The 21,741-nt window shown below is 41.1% G+C and overlaps 5 protein-coding genes and 1 long non-coding RNA gene across 10 annotated transcripts; 5 read left to right on the top strand and 1 right to left on the bottom strand.

The window, feature by feature from the left end:
• Positions 1 to 1,223: 1,223 nt before the first annotated feature.
• Positions 1,224 to 3,977, top strand: LOC132906294 (MAGE-like protein 2). Its single transcript, XM_060958348.1, has 4 exons — positions 1,224 to 1,420; positions 1,636 to 1,762; positions 1,838 to 2,007; positions 2,119 to 3,977. The coding sequence occupies exons 1-4, from the start codon at positions 1,409 to 1,411 to the stop codon at positions 2,257 to 2,259; spliced, it is 450 nt and encodes a 149-aa protein (XP_060814331.1). The 5' UTR covers positions 1,224 to 1,408; the 3' UTR covers positions 2,260 to 3,977.
• Positions 3,978 to 4,002: 25 nt separating this feature from the next.
• Positions 4,003 to 5,956, top strand: LOC132906291 (mantle protein-like). The gene is made up of 3 exons (XM_060958344.1): positions 4,003 to 4,167; positions 4,310 to 4,591; positions 4,909 to 5,956. Exons 1-3 carry the CDS (start codon positions 4,156 to 4,158, stop codon positions 5,050 to 5,052), a joined length of 438 nt encoding a protein of 145 aa, XP_060814327.1. The 5' UTR covers positions 4,003 to 4,155; the 3' UTR covers positions 5,053 to 5,956.
• Positions 5,957 to 6,163: 207 nt separating this feature from the next.
• On the top strand, positions 6,164 to 7,173 carry LOC132906287 (uncharacterized). The gene is made up of 2 exons (XM_060958341.1): positions 6,164 to 6,235; positions 6,433 to 7,173. The coding sequence occupies exons 1-2, from the start codon at positions 6,221 to 6,223 to the stop codon at positions 7,039 to 7,041; spliced, it is 624 nt and encodes a 207-aa protein (XP_060814324.1). The 5' UTR covers positions 6,164 to 6,220; the 3' UTR covers positions 7,042 to 7,173.
• Positions 7,174 to 7,615: 442 nt separating this feature from the next.
• LOC132906292 (uncharacterized) lies at positions 7,616 to 8,908 on the top strand. The gene is made up of 3 exons (XM_060958345.1): positions 7,616 to 8,369; positions 8,447 to 8,699; positions 8,759 to 8,908. The coding sequence occupies exons 1-3, from the start codon at positions 8,346 to 8,348 to the stop codon at positions 8,845 to 8,847; spliced, it is 366 nt and encodes a 121-aa protein (XP_060814328.1). The 5' UTR covers positions 7,616 to 8,345; the 3' UTR covers positions 8,848 to 8,908.
• Positions 8,909 to 9,606: 698 nt separating this feature from the next.
• LOC132906252 (1-phosphatidylinositol 4,5-bisphosphate phosphodiesterase-like) lies at positions 9,607 to 21,655 on the bottom strand. 4 transcript variants are annotated; one of them, XM_060958261.1, is made up of 20 exons: positions 21,392 to 21,653; positions 17,133 to 17,187; positions 15,466 to 15,694; positions 15,259 to 15,318; positions 14,743 to 14,880; positions 14,417 to 14,496; positions 13,958 to 14,093; positions 13,775 to 13,875; positions 13,504 to 13,670; positions 13,148 to 13,358; positions 12,821 to 13,079; positions 12,318 to 12,518; positions 12,003 to 12,207; positions 11,773 to 11,930; positions 11,488 to 11,694; positions 11,048 to 11,420; positions 10,833 to 10,985; positions 10,593 to 10,770; positions 10,059 to 10,509; positions 9,607 to 9,963 (listed from the first exon to the last, which is right to left on the bottom strand). In XM_060958261.1, exons 3-20 carry the CDS (start codon positions 15,634 to 15,636, stop codon positions 9,895 to 9,897), a joined length of 3,318 nt encoding a protein of 1,105 aa, XP_060814244.1. In that variant the 5' UTR covers positions 15,637 to 15,694; positions 17,133 to 17,187; positions 21,392 to 21,653; the 3' UTR covers positions 9,607 to 9,894. The 4 variants fall into 4 exon arrangements, with proteins under 4 accessions (XP_060814244.1, XP_060814240.1, XP_060814242.1 ...); XM_060958257.1 differs by having other exon boundaries at positions 11,773 to 12,207; positions 21,392 to 21,655; XM_060958259.1 differs by lacking the exon at positions 21,392 to 21,653 and adding an exon at positions 17,570 to 17,592 and having other exon boundaries at positions 11,773 to 12,207.
• LOC132906296 (uncharacterized) lies at positions 18,138 to 21,567 on the top strand. Of its 2 annotated transcripts, none has more exons than XR_009657955.1 (2): positions 18,138 to 18,693; positions 20,647 to 21,567. It is a non-coding gene; the product is annotated as an uncharacterized LOC132906296 (long non-coding RNA). The 2 variants fall into 2 exon arrangements; XR_009657954.1 differs by lacking the exon at positions 18,138 to 18,693 and adding an exon at positions 19,588 to 20,406.
• Positions 21,656 to 21,741: the final 86 nt, after the last annotated feature.

Here is a 21,741-nt window from a genome sequence, read left to right as displayed (position 1 = left end):
CCAACCGAAATCCGAGACAAACTTTCCACCGTGAAATGACAGCACATTGGTACACTATCTCTCATATAGAGATATCATCGTATTATATATGACACGCATTCGTATTAAATTCATACCGTGATTGCAATTATATCTTAATCCCTCTTATCCCTATGAATCTGGGATTAATATACGTGTTTAATATGCACGTCGAACGATGAGACATTAACGATTGCAACGAAAAGCGAATTGAAAATGTTTTGGCATTTCTCTTGGGCGTAGCGAAAAGTATAAAACGAAGAGAGCAACAGACACACTTTCTGCTCCCGCCTCTTTCTGATCTGCCTATCTCGACTCTATGATAAAACAGAAATTTACTTTTACAGGAACAAAGATCGGCGTGTCCGATCGGTTTTTTCACTAAGATTCCTTTCACATAGCGAACGCGTTTGGACTTTCATTTTGTCGGTCCGAAAACTTTGATCTGCTTCGAGTGCCTTTGTACAAGAGATCGTTCCTCACCTTCACTTCCGGTATATTTCAGATTTGTCGATTGACATAAAAAAAGAAATCGAATTTTGAACAACATGGCACAGGCTAGATCGCTCCAAGAAAACGAGTATAATTTATGCCTATAAATATTTAACGAGCTTCATCGCGACAACCGTTTCAAATATTTCATCTTAAATACATAATGAAGCGTTCTCTCCACGTAGCTCATCGAGCCCATTCGAATCATCTCTGGAAATTTTCTTGATCGCATCAGGCATTCGCTTCCGGTAAGTGTAGCGACCGTCTTGCGGTTGCATCGGGAGTCGGGTTTGATTTTCCGCTTCACCGAACGTTGCGCCGCAAGTCATCAGATACGATTTTTCTACATTCAGGTGCTTAATTTGCGTGTTTCTAATGCTGATTCTATTCGAATTGTAATTACTAATAAATATTGCTTGCCCAGTTTGTAAATCTTCGAGTCGGGATTATGATACTTTGTTTCATCGTTGACAGTTATAATGTATAAATATTTGCTTGTAAAAAAACTACCGACACGCTTTTTTCATTCAAGCGCAATATTATCCATTAAAAAGAAAGCGTAATACCAACGATGGGATACTTTTACGCTGTGTACTTCCCGCGTCCGTAAATACACGTAATCTTAACTTCCGGCCAGTCATAGACGGAGAACGGTCAATGAGCCGCGTGAAAAATAAAACAAGAACCTTTCATACTCATTGGTGGTGTATAGAGTTGCGAAGGTTGGTCGATGGTAAGATGTAGTTTGATATATCCTGGAAAGGGTCGGAACTGTAGTGCATGAAATCAGTGAAAGGTGGTGGAATCGATGTTAGTATATAAGCTCGGTATTCCATTGCCGTAGACACTCAACGTTTTGTGCTTTAACGATAAACACCTTTTCGGGAAACCTACAACTATGAACCAAATTGTAAGATTTATACAGCAACTGCATAAAAACTTGAAAGATGATAGATGAATTATGTAATAGTAATTTCCTCAAATTGATCGAAAACGTAGATGTATCGCCAACAGAAAAATGAATTACCTGATATGTTCTTTGACTAACGGCTGAACGAGAACGGAGATTATAAGATGTAACGTATCGATACTCAGGATCGATGATTATCAATCGAATGTTTGTAGATTGCTCTATTTGGTCTGGCGGTGATCGCCGGTATCGTTTCTGCGGGTCACATCGAAGAAGACCATGGAAGCTCCACCTACGAGGAAAAGACGAAGCCAGTAGAAATCCCAATTTACAAAAAATATGGTAAATATCTATACACATATAAAAACCTAAGAATCTTTCGAGGTACAATAATATTTGCTCGTTGTGTAATTACAGCAATTCCAATCCCTCATCCTGTACCAGTCGAAATTCCTCAAAAGATAGAAATACCAATTCCTCAACCTCAACAAGTTCCCGTTGAAATTCCACACCCCTATCCAGTGGAAGTTGTGAAACACGTCGAAATCCCTATCGAAAAGCCAGAGCCTGTTATCGTAGAAAAACACGTAAGTAAAAGTACCTAATTATCGAACAATGGTGAAGTCATCGTTGTAAAACTTCGTATCGCAATAACTGTATCACGTGTCACTATATCATATGTAATCGTGTCCATCTAGGTACCTTTTGTGGTGGAGAAGCCGTATCCAGTGTACGTCGAAAAGAAATTTCCCATTCCAGTCGCAAAGCCGTATCCAGTTCATGTGCCAGTTTACAAGCACGTATTCCATTACACTTCAAAGGGCAAAGGATGGCACTAGACTGATTCGCTCGCTACTGAACACTTGGGAATTGTTCTTCCTGCGACTGATCGTTTTACGGGAGAGCTTCTTGTCACCTGATATCTAAACTTATTTAATTCAACGAACATACTGTTCATCGTTTGGATTACTGTGAAACAAATGTCAAGAAAAAGAGACACGATATTCGGATCTCAACACTAATGTTAACGTTGCCAATATTTTTGTTACGAATTTTATACACTTGTTAAGTTTTCCTTTTCTATCGATTAATGCGTGCTTGTTAATAAAGCCTATTTGAAAAATACCATTTCTTTTTTGTTTAATTCCTGTCGATCGAATCGGCCTGTTAAATGTACAGCAATGAAGTTGAACTGCAGCAACGATCTCGCAGGTAGCGATCTCGGTAAAGCGATAGTTCGTTCGTCTCTTCCTGTTCGCGGCTACACAAAGAATAAAAAGGAAACACGTAACCATAAGTTTCGTTTCTTCGTCATCCGGTGTTACGAATCTACTAGAAACCAACCAGTCACCGATAGGAATTCTGTGCGATCTTGATTCGCCATAATGAGCCCGACAACAGACGCGTTCCTACATCGCGGTGCAAAACCACTTTTACTTGGGATACACTTTCACTATTCCGCTCGCTGATACAGAGAATATCGTGTACAATTCGAATCTTCCAGGCAGCTTCTCTCCCATGACCACACCCCAGGTAGTTGCCTCCTTCTCATAGCAATTTGTATTACTAATAAATATCTCTATTCTATTTTACGCCCTTTTACAATTTACGCCATGGGCAATGCATGAAATTTGCTAGACTCTCGTTTTCACTCGCTAGTTAAACGTGTGCAGCTGTCGAGAGATGAGAACGTGACGCTCTATTCGAAAGTTTGATTTACTTGATTTACATGCACCGAGATGATCGATAGAGATCCGATACGTTACACAATTACCCTAGGTACGATATATATATAGGCATAAATGATTGGGTTACAGGTGTTGTATGACACTGATCTTAATGCCCTAGGATTAGAGAAATCCCGCTCCGTTAAGATTCACATAATTGTACTTTGATTAATCCCTGGAGAAACGAAGCGTATTCCCCTCTCAAGCGCACTCTCTCCGTAAAAATTATAACGAAAAAAGTTCTTTGTAAATTACATGGTGCACCATCTCGATCTATGCTACTCGATCGTCCGACAGTAATTTACAAATTATTAAGCGTGCGAACTAGACCATGACCGAGTTATATTTGTCTTGGTTGACTAACCTCATTCTCGGTTGTTTACTACAAAGGCTGCTATATTTAAATGTAACGCGATCGCCAAAAATTTATCGTTTACTGTCTTTGTCGATAAGAGAAACGGATTGGAATCAATAAATATTCAACTGTACTCGATATCGCGGAATTTAATCGAGACAAGGAGTTTCCTTTCACTGTAACTATTTGTCCGCGAACAATGTATCGTTATTTCCGTAAATGATGAAAATCGAAAGTGTGACTGCGTTCGCTATCCTTGGAATCGGTATCTGAAAATTCCTTAAATATCTTCCGCTTGCTCGTTTAATAATTGGCCGGATAAAAACGCACGAGGCAACAATCTCGATTAATTTAGATCTTCGATATAACGAGTTCGATTTTTCTCCCCCAAAACTTCCATAACTGGAATAGAAAAAATTGTATGGTATGCAAATAACAGGAAGAACTTAATTCAGCCATATACAAATGTGATATATCTGTGCAGACAATCATAGAGATAGTACTCTGCGACGAGCAGAAAGAGTAAACGTAATAAAGAGAAGGGAGAAAGTGACGTTGGTATATAAGCACTTGGCCATGACTTTGAAAGCATCAAAGTGATCGTGGCGAGTTAACACGACAGGTTGCTGAGGATTCGCTCTGGTGTGGAAATCATGAGAACTCTAGTAAGTTTCTGATCATCGATTTTCCTGCTACCATCTCATCATTGAATTATTTTCGTTACACAGTCAAGATGTCAAGCATCAAACTACTATTTTCTTAATCTGTATCTGTATCTGAATTAACAAGCACGATTATCGATTATAGGTATTCGCCGCTTTAATTACCTTGGTATGTGCCTCCTACGAAGAGGATCATGGCAGTTCCACCTATCATGAGACATCGAAACCCGTGGAAATCCCCATTTACAAAAAATACGCTATACCAATTCCACATCCAGTTCCAGTTCCAATTCCGCAACAAATTAAAGTCCCTATTCCGCAACCGTATCAAGTCGAAGTTCCAGTGCCGCATCCAGTGCCAGTAGAAGTAGTCAAGCACGTTGAAATTCCAGTAGAAAAACCTGAGCCCTATGTAATAGAAAAAAAGGTAGGATGAAACGTAAAATTTTTTGTTTTATATTACATTTAATTGTTTAATGGTTGGTAGAAATGCTCGAGCATTGTACGAATATGAGGAACAAAATCAAATATTAATATTATTCCTCGCAAAACAGTTAGAATAATTATCGTTAGAGATATGACCGCGCTGTTTAATTATTCCAATATATTATTGTTATGAAATGTAAATATAATTTCATTCTCATGAAATTTAACGTGAAATTACTTACGCTCTGACCTCATTACACGTACATAGCTATTGCAATTCGAACATATAGGAATTACTAGAATGTTAATATCGCGCAGGTACCGTACGTTGTTGAGAGGCCATATCCAGTGACAGTTGAAAAGCACTTCCCGGTGCCTGTTCCGAAACCATACCCGGTCCACGTACCTGTCTACAAACACGTATTCCATCATCAAAGCAAGGGACACGGTTGGAAGCACTGATCTTGAGAGTCGTTTTTTCAAAGTTCAAACAATTAGGAAAAAAAATATATATACGTATTTATATATGCACACCAAATCGAAAATTTTAGTTTCTTGACATTATGACACTTGTACATAGCTCACTGTTATTGTAATTAAACTATTTTTGTACTGTTTAAATAAATTGTTTTTGTTTTCGTAATATCGTTATAATCGTTCCTCTCCCTTCGATAGAACATCGATTCATCGGTGCAATTGGAAAGTTTCGAAAGCGTGTAGTTTAGACGAAGTAACGTACGGTCGAAGTAACACTGACCACCTAAATAAATAACTCTATACGTTAGCTTTTTCTTGTTTCACAGTATTTCTCAACCAGGTCGGTAAAGGTATGACAATGATTTTATCAATCCGGAGACTACCTCCTAGTCTAGAGAGTTCTTTTAACTTAATTGCTGCTGAGATTCTAACAAAATAATTACTCTCTGGCCCGAATTAAGTAAGAAAAAGTAAGTAAAGATCGACCATTTTACCACGATCTCTACCCCGTTGTAATTTTATCGGTCTTAACGATACGAACCTGGCGAGTACTTTCCGCGTTCGAATCATTAGTAATTAACTACCATGAATCTATTCACGAGGCATTATGCGTCTTGAACGATACATAGTTCGTAATCACAAATCAATCACGAACGTAATTTACTGTCACTATGATGAAAACGGAGACACATATATATATACACTCTGTGGATAAAACCGTAGGATATATTTCAGCCGAACAAACTGTTTTACCTTTTTGCGAATTTCTGTAGGCAATACCCGGAGCGATGCAATGTGTTACGAGGCTTGCCCTCCGGTTTTCTCGAATCACAAACCAGCCAATGACTGGCGACGGTGTGGTAAATGACGAACGCCAACCTAACGACAGCGACATAACAGGGCTGTTCGCCCGAGGTGCAGAATTTATTCAGGAAATACCGGGGCGCGACCACTTGCGTCATAGGCTTGGCTGTCGACCGCTTTTTACGCCGCTTAAGGGAATCACATTCGTCTTTGGTCCGCAAGAAACTTGCCCTGCTTAAGTGTAGCAAAAGTTTATAAAACCAGGGGCCACGCACAGCGCGCTTTTAGTTTTGTCCGGGACTTTAGTACCGACGTTTATCGAGAAGATCGTTCAACCGACACTGAAATCATGTTCAGATTGCTGGTAAGCAAACAGACAGAAGAAACCTCGACACTTTCTGCTTTTTCAATTTCGTGATAGTCACTGATCGTTACATCTCAATTTAGGAACAGAATAGCACGTATATAGTTGTTCTTTCATGTACGGGATAAAGAAATGATAAACGAGTTTCTAACGTTTCGAGGTACTTGTACATTCTAAAATATTTATGTGATCTCCAGATACCGTGCCTGATATGGCTGTCAAGCGTCCGCTCGGAAACCGCAGTGGACATGCACATGCACATGCCGGATGGCATGATGGAAGACAAAGCGGCTATGAAAAGGGAGTCGTATTATAACCCGTGCCCTCCGACTTACTCGCATCCTATCTCGTACTCGCCGCCACCGCAAATTTACGTGAAACCGTACGTGCAACCAGCGCCGATACAGTACATTCCGAAACCGATGATCACCTACGTGAAACCATCTCCACCACCGGTCGTTGTGAAACCAGCCCCGGTAATCGTAAAGCCGATCGTTCAACAAAAAGTGGTTTACCCGATCTATCAAAAACCGATGTTCTCGTATGCGCCAATCTATCAAAAACCCATCTATTACGCGCCTATGTATCAGAAATTGATGTATCAGGCACCTAAGGTGTACTTGAAGAAATACGAACTACCGATTACCCAAGTGATTCAGAAGCCTCAGATTTCGTATCCCATTCAGTACCATCAGCCGAAAGTGGTACAGATCCCGGCGCCACAGATCAATTTGGTGAAGCTCGCACAACCCATCGTTCATACCCAGCCTATTTACCAATCGTCCATAAAACCGTACTGCCCTTAAGAAAAATTCATGGACAAATGTCACGGTGCGATTGCAACGATCGAGTCGATCGATCGCTTAGGTCTTTTGAGAACGTTCCGGAAAATCGGAAGATAATTCGGCGTTTCCGAGAAACTTTTCGCCCATTGAAACGATCATATCGCGATAGCCTTAACCTGCCATAAATTTCAGCGTAGTCAATCGTAATTTAGCGAAATATCCGTTTCGCAAATTGTACAATAAAAACGAAGGAACTATCAATCTTGCTGTTGAATGTGCTCACCCTATCCGTTCGTCCTCCAACTTTCCCCTTTCCAGCCATTTCGTAATCCCAGTGGCAACTCTTCTTCAATATCGCGAAATAAGAGCTCTTAACTCGACTACGACCCGATTGAAACTCGTTAAAAGCTCAAACCCTCGCCCTACACCATGTAGACCTGTTTCAAACGTAAAGTTTCGATAGCCGTCTAATTTTCGCAAAACTTTGCCAACCTTTTCATTCGCCGGTACGACGCTGACCTAGAATTTCATAACAGACCAACGTCCTTTCTGCAACACGGGATTACGGGAGTCTGCGGATATCTCCCGTACTGAGATTGCCTTTCTCGAGATCTTAATCCGTCGACCCGTGGAAACTCATTTTCTCATGAAAGTTTCCTCGATTATTACGGCAAACCGAATAGCATTATCATTGCTCTTAAAATCGCGTATTATCTGCTTTTGCTCCTTTATCGATCGGTAGACACCGGGTTTCGACAAACAAACTTTGGAATTCGTTACACGCAATGAAACTCGTTTTCTAGTAATTTCGTCGGCGATATTACAAATTAGGCGCAGTCAAAGTTGTTATCTCCCTTTATGGTAGTTTACTGTACTCCTATTATATACTGCATCTATGTATTCAGATTTCCTCTTTAATTATTATAAATTACATCGGAAAAGGGAGAAGCTGCGCGATTCAACGTAAACGACATGTTCCGTCATATCTGCGCCTTCTGTTAGACCGTTCGATTGCGCCAGATCGATGTTCGCCTTGGTCTAAGTAAGGAATTAATTACGAGCCAGTTGCGGCGAGCTTTCCAATCGATCCCCGATTATTTCGAAGAATTGCTATTTCCACACCCGTTCGCCACAACGGGCAATCCTATTACGCAAGTCACAGCGCGGTTTTTGTAACCGACAACGTACGGGGGTGTAATTTTCCAACTTTCTTATTTACACGGTTTGTCGAAATTCTTCGCCAATGTCGCATATAAAACGAATGTTTACAAGCAGATTCTTTAGTAAAACTGTCGAAGATCGTAGGATAGTTCTAAGACGTCGCTATGACATACAGTATGAGATACTACGTAAGTAACACGTGTGATATTAGTTTCGTGACTTGGATAAAATTTGATTCGTTAGAAGCGTGTCTTCTCTGTTGCAGTTGTGTCTCGCGATCGTTGTCGTTTGCGAAGCGGCAAGAATACCCAGAGTAACCGAGCAACCATATTTTCCGAATTTTCAAGATATTTATCCGAATCGTAATTATCAAACTGAGTCAGCGAATAACCACGATGGTGGGCCATTTTTTGGAAACTATAGAGCGCATGAAGGGAACGCAGGTATAGGAAACGAGTTTTACGATCATCGAACTCCCATCGGTGGCCGAGAAAATTTTGTTCATCATCTTACAAGAGGTAACGAGAGAGTATTGTTAATCGTTTTCAAAGTTATTAGTAAATCTTTCGTGTTTCAGTTCCATTCGAAGAATTTAGAGGCCGAGACGCTGTTCCCCGGCATTATGACCGATTTAATCATGCGATTAATTACGATTACCAGTTATAAAAATTGTATCAAGTTTACGTTGATCTGATGTATATCGAATATAATTAATGCTGCAAACGGATCGAGCTAGCAATCTCTTTATTTCTCCTTGTTCCTTTATATTCAATATATATATAATATATATTGAACGATATATAGGATAATATAGGTTAATATAATAATTTGTGTAAATAACATTATTAGAAAGAAAACAACGACGGGGTAATTATTATGCTAGGCTCTTCTTTTGTTCGATTTTCTTTTTTTTTTTTTTATGTACAATACTATTTTGGCTCATGACGTTACGACTTTGGACCATACATACGAGGATACTCCTTCGAGATAGGAGAAAATGAACGTATCCTCCAAAAACGAGTACCTGCTCGATCATGAATCAAGATCATTCGACAGTTGGGACGCTAATACTCTAATCGCGGCGGATGACACCAGTGACACCACCACTGGCGTATAATCTATTGACTATATCCGACCGTAAAAGCATTGTTTGGAGTAAAATATAGCGAAAGAATCGTCACGGTGGTGGCAAATTCCTTTTGGCATTAGGCATGAAATACACGCGCTCGTACAGTCGCTCACTTTCCTCACGCACCCGGTACGATAGAATTCAATAATAGCGTTAACAATCGAAAAATATTGAAATCGACGAATCACACGACACGCTCGACCTGTGTGATCCGTTTCTCATTTATATCTTATAATATGTATAATAAATATATAATATATATATAATATATATACTTATTAATATAAGAACTTGACTAGATCATTTTAGTTTTTATTGACTCCCTTATTTAGTCTAGGTACTTGCTCGTGCGACGACGGAGAGTATGAAGTTACAAGATGTTTCTCTTATAAAAAAATATTCAGGAGAATGAACTAGAGTACGAATAACGCGGTTTGTCTGTTGCTTCCGGTTCTCAGGATACTGAGAACGATAGCTAACGAGGCTTGATCCCAATTCCAGTTGTAATTAACGTTAAGAGCGGATTCTCCGAATACAGCAGCACCTCAGCTTTTTCCCAACTTTCCTAGTCAATCTATCGGCCATCACACGTAGCATTCGGTTTTAGGACCCAACTCGTATTCCATTTCCTCGTTATTGTACATATCCATAACCTAAAATACGTTATTCAAATACATACTTAATATTTATGTGAATTTATGTCATGGCATTTTCTGGACTAGTGCAACGCAAAGGATATTTCATTTACCGCATTCATGTCTTTCTGCAATTCCTCTAGTTGCTTTTCATGAATGAGTTTCAACTTCTCTTTTTCCCTATTTTGAATCAGTTGCGCGATTCTTCTCTCTTCCATAAATTTTTTCGTGTTGTTCTGCTGTTTTTCTCTAAGCCGACCCTCCTTGATTCCCCGAGTCTTCAACGTTTTATCGTTCATCACTTCCCTCATACTTTCTACCGAGAGTCTCGCTTGTCTCGCGTTCATCTCTTTGATCTCGCGCTCGTGTCGCGCCGTGAGTTGCTTTTGCTGGGCAAGTTGAGCAGCCACGCACAATTTTCGCAAGCTATTCCGTCGTTCCTCCAGATGAGAACGTACCAGGTCACGTTCCTCGCGTCGTTGCCTATCCGCCAATCGAGACCATTGAACTGTTTGTTCGGAAACCTCGCGGCGAACGGTCGGGTCTCTCGAAAGTTCCGCTTTGCTATTGAAACAAGAAACAAAGAAAACGAAGAAAGTTGAATCTCTCGTACGAACGTGCCCGGTAGCGCTAAAAATTGCTCATACTTTTTTCCTTTGATGATCTTCTCTATCGCAGCACAATGTTGTTTCTGGACGGCGAGTTTCTCTTTCTGATGCCTCTTCTTCAGGGATTCCAATTCCTTTTGCTGTTTCCTCAGAACTTTTTGGTATCCCTTTTCTTGTCGCAACAATTCCACCGTTATGGGGTTGAATTTCATTTCCTCTGAGAAAAAAAAACGAGCCTATAAATACGTGTGTTCAACATGGATCGTCTGAATCGTTTACCTCGCGGTTTAGGTACTTCGCGGTGATGAGCAGGCATGGAATCAGAATGTCCTCTACTGTCGCTCTCTTCTATTCCAAGGCCACGCATTTTATTTTGCGACGCATTTTCAGGTTTCTTGTAGGCCCGCGGTGCCGTCAGCGCGTCCATAAATCCTGTGAAATTAAACTCGAATGAAATCACCTGCCCAACGACCGAGAGCGTCATCGAAGCTCACCTTCGTAGCCATCCGGTACGTAAATCTTGATCTCGATATTACAGAACAGCATTGGCAAGGACATGGGAAAGTTTGCCTCGGTTCGCAGAGATATATGTCGATATCCTGATTGTAGACCGTCTAATGGGACGATTCTTTGACCTAGCAGCTTGCCGTTGGATTCGTCGTAAACGGCGAATCGCAAGGCTGCTAGATCGGGAAGGACGACTTTTCGAAAGAGAAAAGGTTCTTCATTGTACACGGGATTCAGGCCATTCGCTGGAACTACTCTTGTCCGAAACTCTTTACGAATCGTATCTGTCGGTAGACCGTACATCTCTACTTCCACGTACGTTCCGACTTTCTTATCGGATAAAAATTGACCCGCGATTACCTGCGAACACGAACGGAAATTACCACGAATGTTTTCCAATTACAACACGAATGGAATTGCGAAATACCTGGACACTACATTGTGTAGCTATTACACCATCCACGGGGCTCTCCGCGAAGGGATCGAAACTTCGATCGGCTCGTCTCATGAAATCCGGTTTTAGTAGATAACCAGAGGAACCGTTATACTCGAATTTTCCCTGATTCAGCTGCATCGGCAAGTCCGCAGTTTGGAAATTTAACGACACCATTTGACAGCCAGCGTTCCAGAAGACCTATTTTCAATGATCGATCGTTGGGACGATACGTGAAAAGGCCATCTGTGTTCGCGATCTATTTGTTGCAAAAATTACCTGTGGCATATAATTCGATGAATCCGCTCGAGTGCCTTTCGGATAAATGCGGCTCATTTGACGCTTGTTATAATTGACGAACTCGATGGCTTGCGTCTTCAAGTAATTCAGGCCAGCGGTTTCCGCGAAGGAAGACATATTGTGATGAATATTCTTTTCTGTACAAGAGGGCACGTACATCAATCTTTTCTCTCTTTTAAGCGCGTTACTGAGGGAAAGCTTTGCCTTACGTTCGGCAATATCGAAGCCCGGGAATTTTATAGGTTGAGCATAGTTGACCATAGAGGATAACCATGGGTGAACATTTGTCGTACTTCCGGTATACGGCTGAACCACCGCTAATTCCAACGTGTCGCCCAAACCTGTGCTAGAACTAGATTGTTGTTGATTACCAGTCGTCGACGACGCCACGGACTCAGCTGTCGAGACCTCTTCCTGAAAAAAAAAGCGATTTTTCTTTCGGCAAACCATTTCGTTCGACTCGACACAGGAGAAAGATGTTACAAGTTGCATGCTGATAAGTTTGCCAAGGTTGTTAAAATTACCTTTACCGATTGTTGCTCGACGACCGCTGCGACAGACGGTGGTGCGCTCGCATCTTCTTTGACCTCGTCCTCGATGACAAATTGACCTTGTCGAAATAATTCCAACTCGTGCTTCTCCACCTCGGGTTTCAAACGTTTATTCTTTATGAGAATTTTACGTTTGAGCATGCTGGGCGGTGGTAGGGGCATCCCTGGTTCTAGCTGTTTTATCAAACCATATATCAATATATAATATCTCTTTCTGGTTCCATATCTGATCTTGCGCGTGTAGTTTCTATCTCTTAAAACATGCCTATGTAATTTAATCACGAGTACTCGAACATATTGTATCGAGCAGCAGAGATAACCTCCGATAACAATGAGCGAGAGCGCGTTATTCTTGTCCATCGATACGATTCACGATTTCGATTGACGTATTTAATTTTCTATCACGAGATTCGATGAAACATTTCTCCGTCGAAGAAACTATCGTAAGACATTGGAGACCGACGAGCAAAACTCACGGGAAATTCTTTGAGAGGCTCCTTGAGAAGCAGGTCTCCTAGAATTTCATCACAGTACTTTGCCAGTTTATATTGTTGCTTCTTGCTGCAGTGGTTCTCGAAGCTAAGAATGACCGGATATTCCGACGTGACGAACGCAGTATCTCGAACTGCGTAAATAACATCTCTGAAGAGAATGTCCGTGCACATAGCTTTGCCGTGTGTAATTATCGGTTCCTCGTCCTCTCCTTTGCCATCCCAACAATCCAATTCGACGCACCTTCGAGAGGAACAACGCTACGTTCTAATATATCTGGGTAGAGCAACTTTTACTCTCGTTAACCTTACCTACAACCAGCTAACAACACTTGTCTGTACATTTCAACGCTGCTTTTGCCACCAAATTGTCGACCACTGAGATACGTATTGTGACTCGAGTTAATGTAATAATGAGCCAATGGTTGGTCCATATCCATGTAGACGTCCAGCCTGTCCAAGAAAACAGGCGCGTTCTCATCGGACATCAGATACCTTATAAAACCATCTTTCGTCATCGTTTCTGAAAGGACGTGATTGCTTCTGAAAGGATGCCATTTCGCAGGTACAAACTAACTCGAACACGTAGCCGATCGACGATTAAAATTTAGCGTAGAAGGCCACGAAATTTGGAAAGCAAGATATTATGCATTGAGTAAAAATCTTACTTTGATTTCGCGCTATTTCGTTTTGTTCGTAATCGTTTATAATCTCTGACGCCCTCTTCTCGTCGTACAGCGGATATAAGATCTCGTTCAAAGTTGGATCCCGTTGCTTCTCGTTTAGAAACATGACCAGTTGTTCCAAATTGATTGTGTCCGCTTTGCCCTGGGTGCTGAGAATATTCAATGCAAATAAACCATCGTTTCTGCGTATATTAACGAATCAATCTCGAATAGCGGAAATATGACGTACGAAAATTATACTTCCTGCACTTACATGGATTGAAACAATTCCTCTATGTCATTCCTCGGGCAAATTTTGTGGTAGAGCGCGTAGAACGCGTCGAACGTGAAATCCTCTGGCTCGATGACATCGTTCTACGAAGTCGTAATCAGAGTTTTAATAAACGTACCACGGGATATTCTGCACGCTGTGTGCAAGTAATTTATTTGTAAATACCTTGCCGCTAGATAGGCCTAAATCGGCGAGGCACTGATAAACAAGCTTTTCCGTTTTTCCAGATGCGAAAGTTCTTGCGACCACTTTCACCGGAACTTTTCCATTTGGATCGATCAACATTCTAAGCCGCATCCAGCTGGAACATGGCAAGCAAGGCTTTACTTCTCAACAATGTTTCGCCTAACTTTCTCGTTTATATTCGAAAAAGCACGAAATCACGAAACGTTTTCTTTCGTCGAAGTAAGAATATCTCGCGTTTACACTCTCTTACGCAATGCAAGTTTCAACATGCAAAGTCGGATATAACAAAAGTTTTCACGGTGGAACTTGGGATGGGAAATCCCTAAAATCAATATCGCGAATAAATAGTCTGCCACCGGAAATTGTTCCTGGCTAATTATTTCATAGCGATCATATTTACGATCAATTGTGTAGGTGTAATTGCATTAGTAAACTCACTGTTTCTTCAAGCACGTAAGCGGGCAAACGTTGTTGGCTTTCACGTTGTGCGTAATCGATCGTACGCCATCCAGCCATATCTGTCATAGGACACAGCAAACACGTGGGCTTATTGATTATGATAATAATTGCTTAACCAATGGATTGGAAAGTTTTTTTTCGCGATCGATTTAAATACGCCCTTTTTTTTTTCTAATTCGACGAATGTCGCGTGGAGTAATCTTATCACTACCAAGTATTCGATAATTTACAGGTCAATTTACTTCGTTTACTAATTTTTCAGAAGAATGATCAAACAGACGAGATTATATATCGAGTAAATTTACCTTAGCCGTCGCTGGATCCGGACAGACGACATGCTGGTAATTAATATTGGTATAATCTACGCCTGAACAGATGGTTAAACATTTCTCCTCTAACTGCTCTCCGTGTTTCGTGAGAAGCTTGTCGTACAATTTCGGATCCTGAATAAAATTAGAAAATGGTGTTCAAATAGTTTACTCGGTCTGGAACTTAAATAAAATATCCCAAAAAATAAAAAAAATAAAAAAAAAAAAGAAAAACACATATATCGTCGATCGAGTATCCCATTGTTGCTTTTTCTTAAGAGGACATCGTATGAAACGTGTTTTCACGTGGAACACCCCAAATATCGAAATATCAAAACACTTGTAAACCCTCGAAATGAAACGCAAACGTTCGCACCACTTGTGCATCGACTGTTACATGCAGTTGCACTCGTCAAGTAAATTTTTAAAAATTCAGATATGCTACAGTTTCTTTTTTTTTTTTTTTTTTGGTCTCATAACATTCGCGTTGCTCAAAGGGAAAGATATTCTTACCTTTGGTAATCCACCGGCGCGTATATCGCTCACTTGGCACAACTCTATCACATCTCCGTCCTATATATGAAATAAAATATGACTCACTGGAATAATTAGATAATATACTCGCGTTTCAATTTTCTATACGACGCGTTGTAACGAAAGAGATGCAGTCTCTTTTCAGGCGGACGCTGAGAATCGGATATAAGAGAAAAGTGCACTCACCTTTCCTTCGCTTTGCCAATAGATAAAAAACCCATATTCATCGACCTTAAACATGCAGTTTAATTCGAGCTCCGTGTTGTCCTTTTCCTCTGACCACCGATCGAACACGCATCCCTGACGAAGCGCTAGCGGTACCTCGATCTGCCAATTGAACTCGAACCTCTTCGTCATCTTTTTTGCACCAATTTGACCGTGTCAAGTCGCACACACGTCAGGTTTCGTCCAATTCCTATTAACGGTTTAAACAATTTTATTAAACAATTCTGGAATTGCGACACGGTTTATCACCATCCTATGTATCATTCGTTTGCAAGCCTCGAAAGAAAGATCTGCCGATCGTATCTACTCGCAAGAGATAAAACACTTTTCGCGTGTAACAGATCTATAGATTTTATTTACCCAACGTAATTATTAAATTACTATTAAGTTCGTCTAACCACATGAACTTCGGTATGAAATTTCCTGAAATTACTAATCGCGGTAATTTTAACAAACTACAAGGTCCGCCGTATCGTTCCCATCGCACTAGCTCATTACCGATTCCGAAAGGTTACGAAAGCTTCCAAAGATTACGAAAGTCGGCCGCGCGCCGTGGAATACGAAACGATCTGTGCGGTTACTCTTTGATGCTGTTCATTTATTTAAAACGTGCGGCATTACACATGGAGCGCCAATCGATACGTTGGTTCGATTAACTCGCGTATACGTAGTGTGCCCCTTGCCTTAATAGTATTCTCCCAACCTCAATTGAGTGTTAACCTCCGAGAGAATGAACGCAATACGTGCTTTGGCCCCTTTTACCTGCATCAAAATCCAATTAAACGTTGATCTGGTTACGGGAAGCTCCGTTCAACGCGAAACATCCAACGTTAGTTGGCTTTCTAATGGCGAAATCTCGTTTCATAGGGAATCATCTTTGCGGACAAATCGAGCATCGCGACACCGCAAAATCTACGAGAACATCGGTTTTGTTACTATCGGCTTCGGAAACGCGATTCATGGCAACTTTAACGGTATTTTCTCAGCTTCGAACGCTGGCTGCTCTCTCCAGGGACAGAGTTAACCGAATTTCTCAACCCATTTTTCTTGTATACACATTGGAAAACTTGCATCTTATGCATTTATATTACCAGCATCTGTTGGGAAACGTCTTCTTTGTTCTTCTCACGATGGAATGAAATACGATCGGATCGGTCGAACCGATAGCTCGGATAGAGGATGTTAGATCGTCTAGCAAAGGCCATTCGAAATGGACCGCTTTTGAAATCGCGGCACAGGTTACGCTACATAACCGTGAGGTTTTCTGTTTTTTCGAACGCTCGATATTGTATCGAAGCGCAAAGGATTTACTGGCATCGTTGCACTGATTGACCTTTATTCCCTGGCTACAAAGTAGGACGAACCATAGACAGAAACGGCTAGGTGAAAATAGAACGATACTAGAATACACCACGGCCTCTGTATCAGGAAATGTATCCTGAACGATTGGCTATGTTTCACGAGTTCAGAGATGGCTCTTATTATCTTCTAGGTGATTAAAATTCATGTTTGCTAGAACCCGCGCGACACAAAAGAACCCGCTGTAAATGGATACTAAAGTTTTATCTTTTGTGGACGACTTCGAAGCACGGAACAAACAACGCAATAAGACGATATAGATCACTTACGACGTTAAGAACGTTTCTTCCTGGCTGGCTTGCACATCTTAGTTTTCTGCTACACCTACGACAAGAAAAATCGAATAAATTTGGTAAATGCAGTTTCGCACGTCTCAAGGAAAGAGTCAAAGTCTAAGATTCTATACATAGCAATCGGTATACAAATTGATTTCACGGAACTTTATAATCAAACTTTGGTGAATATTTCACGCCGCTGTCAAACATCGTTTTTCTTTAACTGTTACCCTGTTTCCGGTCAATACAAAGCTGTGCATGTTCCATTCGATCTTTGATACATCAGATTCTTGGAATCGTGTGAAGTATTTATGGACGAAAGTTGAACTAACATCGCTCGATACTAAATTGAATGCAATGTACAATATACCATTTGAATTTTAGTTTTGCCTGGGAGGAGAAAAATCGCAGATAGTGTGTTCGGTACTTACTATCCATAACGCGATGCAATGCTTAACGATATATCGAGATTTACTATTGTTATTATGGCATAGAACTTCGATGTTGACGTTGAATGTTACAGAAACGCAGTGCTAACGAAGTGCAATTAATAAAACGTTTATCGTTCGTGCAAGGCTGACTATCATTCGGTAACTGGATTTATCATTCGCGAACGAGAAAGGTCGAGCACCTATCAATGTCTCTATCGTCTACGGATATCCCGCCCCGTTTTATCGAACATTATCTTAATTGACGCAAAAGGAAGTTTTGTAAAAGTCAGCTAATGACGTCTGGCATTTATATTGAGTACTACGCGTACAAAAATGCCTTCGCGATTCGTTTGTATATTATTCCTTCGTAGCTCTGTATTCGTTTAAAAATAAAGCTGGACCCTAAATCTCTAGACATTCTTTACATATCTCTAAGAAGAAGGAACAATGACTGTGTACAATGAAACCAAACGTGAGTACGACAAAGACCGGCGAAACACAAAAGAAAATAAAAGCGAAGAAGACTGTAAGGAAACGTAACTAAATATCCGAGTGTTAGAATTTTCAGAACGTTCTCTAATCTGATCCTACTTGGAATAAAAACGATATGCTTGGCTATAAATATTCAATGAAAGGCCAAAGCTGATGCTGGTTTCTGTCAATATCGTTAGAGGAATAACACTTACTCGTATATTCATCGTCACATTGCTAGTCATTAATTATACTTTAAAAAAAAACGTTGAACGTTTCGTAATTGCAATGTAATTTCCAAGAACTAGTAATTCATCGAAGATTTAATCGATGAAACATAAAGAAATTACGCGAGCCGGTACAGCGAATTCGCTCGTATAGTCATAGTCGTAGTTGTTTTATTTTATTTTCCCCACGCTCCACTCACCACTACATAGTATACCTTTGTATAAACCGGTTGTAGTACATATATACGGAGACGATGCGTAAACAGAGGAGCGTTACGAAAATAATGTAGGAGTGCGGCTCGTGCCGGGCTTCTTTTCCTTGGCACGATGAAAACGTTTCTGGCGCCTGACAGTAAACGAATTCCAAGGAAGGAGCAGATGTAACGTAGTATCATAAGCGCGCGATTCTCTTCAGTTTACTTAATGGTAAGTGGTGATCGAGTATTTTGGTCGTGGAAGCGGAAGAACGTAGAATGCCGTAATATCTTGTGCCTTTGTTGATAGTCTACGGCATTGCTGAAACGGCCGATCGTAAAACTTCTCCATAGTAACTTTTTCATTGTATTTGATTAACATATCATTTACAGGTTTAAACATTCAACTACGTGCAAGTCTGTTAACTTTAATAATCCCATTCTTCTGATAATACCAAGTCCATCGTTCAGTTTTAAGTGTATTTAAAAGATAATGAGCAAACACGATTAATGTTATTCAAGACGAAGGAAACTTCAACCTTCTATGGAGTGAAGTGGTATTGCTGATATAAATACCGTTGTTTTATTACAATCTGCGAGTGTTAATTTTAAGAGGCGCACGAACGAAAGCCATTAAACGAGTTATGTATCGTGCGAGCAATCTCGTTGAATCATGAAAGATCCAAGTTATGTGCGTTACACGCTTATGCAATATCACGTAACGCCTTCACCCTGAACTCGCGCACGCTGAATGAAATTATTGTACGATAAAAGCTTCCTGCGAATGAATAGAAATCGGAAGCAACAGACTAGACGCGTGTGTTCTATCAGTTTGACGTTCCCTCGGCTTCATCCCTCGACTTCTCACGGCAGGCTTTTAAAATACAGCATTATCTCTGAACTAGCCATTACATGTTACGTACACACGTTCGTAAATACAAGGTAAACGTTTGCACATTGATAAGTGGAACACGGTGAAAAAATATTTGCACAGACTATGAATACCGGTGTTACTTGAATTTGGAGCATAGGCGATTACACAGAGAATGGCCAGCGAGAATTTCTTCACGCCCCAGATTAATCGACAAGTGACCGTGGTTCAATTACCGCTTGTGGATCTGTAATTACATAACTTCCGGTGAAGGATGAGTTGAGCAGGCGCGACATTGACCGCTCAATCGCTTAATACGCTGGCCGGTCTCCTCAAGAAGAATGGAAATAAATGAGGGTCATGACCCGTATTGAGCGAGAGTAATAGAAGAGATCTCGCGATTCTTTCAGCCTTCAATTCCAACTATTTCGCAGTTTATCCGTTGCAGACGCTGGTACCTCGTAAACTCATCGACACACAATTCTAATTTGGTTATTTCTGCGTAGAAAGTGTATGATTCGTTAGCTAGTTATTTCGAAGTTTAAGTGAAGTTTTGAATTTTTTCTCGAGAAGTTATTATATAATTATTTACAAGTTGTATAATTATTTACAAGTTGTATAATTATTTAATAGTCTACGTCAACGATGCTACGCGTTTGTGTTTCGTTAACAAGTATAGGCGATATCACGTTTATATTTATAAACCAAACATTTCCAAACAATAGAATAAAAGACCTTGATAAACCATGACGCGATTATCTGCGAAAAGAACGCGAAGCTGAGGTATCGGTCACGACGAAGATATCCGCGAAGGACGGCAATTACATTTCCTCGCGCCTAACAAGCATAATATCCGAAGCGGCTATTTTCTATGCTCGTGTAAAGCCCAATCCCCTCCAGCGAGAAGGTCAGAAGTCAGGAAAAAAGAAGCAGAAAGGGGGAGAGAAGCAGATAAAGTGCTTGATGGTGGGTGACAAGCTAATATCGAGGATGGTAAGGTGGCCGAAGGGACCGACTAGGAGGCAATATCTTGTAATGGATGTGATGTTTCTCGGCAAACTCATTCCATGGAAGGTTGTGCATTTGCCTAACCATTTCTCTACCACGCTTCTGATTCCCTTGACCTCGAAAATCCCTCCGGAAATCTACAATCAGCGTCGTGCGAGTCCTTGCCGTTTTTCCTCTTTTACATTCTTACCTAACGTCTTATCGTACGTTGGTCGCACGACGCAGCTATCAATTAGCAAATCGTGCACTCGTCACGCTTGCCACTTGCTACGATACGTTTATCTGGCTATGTGTTTTACTTTCTAGGAATGTGCGCTCACGAAACAAGTCACAAGCGAAACGCACGGAATGTAATGCTCGTGGGTCAGCACGCATGAGCGGTACGTAAACGCACGGGGAAGACAAACAGAAACAGGACCGATGGCGAAGAGAAGGAGGGAGGGAGGCAGAGGAGCGTTCGGATGAAGAGAGCAATAGGAAACGAGAGAGATGAGGTGATTAGAAACAACAACAAAAAAAAAAAAAAAGAAAAAAAGAAAAGAAAGAAAAGAAAGTATATAGTTTGAGATAACTGGCGGTTGACGAACGCGCGTGTATCTCGTAAATGACGCTCTGTGCTAGCGGTTATCCAGTTGACAAAATCCCGTTTATTGCGACAACGTTTCAATTACGTCTCGAGCGAAATGAACGAAACGAGTTGATCGAATTGCATACAGCTTCCATACAAATTCGACACGTTCGCTCGCTCCGAAATCGAATACACATCTAGGTCTGTGAATCGTCAATTACGCCTATGCCACGCTCGACGATTCTCCAACATCTGATTCTACATAAATTTATAAAACGTCGACCGATAGTTTATACGGTTAGCAAGCGTCCAAGGTTCCGGATGAAACGCAATGTGCCTGTGACGTGCAGTAACCATGAACGGTCGTGTACGATGTCGAGCGCGCGCACACACATATACAAAGACGCGCGCGCGCGCGTGTTCACAATCACACATGGGCGTACTATGCCGTGAACGAAATTTCTGTAAGGTGTCTTGCCTTACCGTGTGCGAAATTACCGGCTGACTGATGGCAACAGTCCCATGGCGATTCGATTACATTCTATCACGATTCCTCTTGCGCCGGTCTGCACACTCGAGTGTCTACGCACTCGACTTCTCTACTCACGAAAAAATAAAAAAAAAAACGAACGAACTTTACAGAAGAAGCGCGCGTTTCTTCGACTCGACACTGAACGCCTTTCAGGCGCGGCGGAAGAAACTGACGGTGCGACACCGTCTGTTGACGGGCAAGCCACTAGCCTGGCTCGATACCGTCCTTTTCTCCTGCGCGCATGTGCCGCCGTGACACAGCTTGCCGCTCTGTCTTCGCTTTTACTCGGTTAGTAAAAACG

The sequence above is a fragment of the Bombus pascuorum genome, chromosome 4 (genome assembly GCF_905332965.1).
Source record: "Bombus pascuorum chromosome 4, iyBomPasc1.1, whole genome shotgun sequence".
Taxonomy (NCBI): Eukaryota; Metazoa; Arthropoda; class Insecta; order Hymenoptera; family Apidae; genus Bombus; species Bombus pascuorum.
Note: the sequence above shows the minus strand (reverse complement) of the source record. Positions and strands in the feature narration are given on the sequence as shown.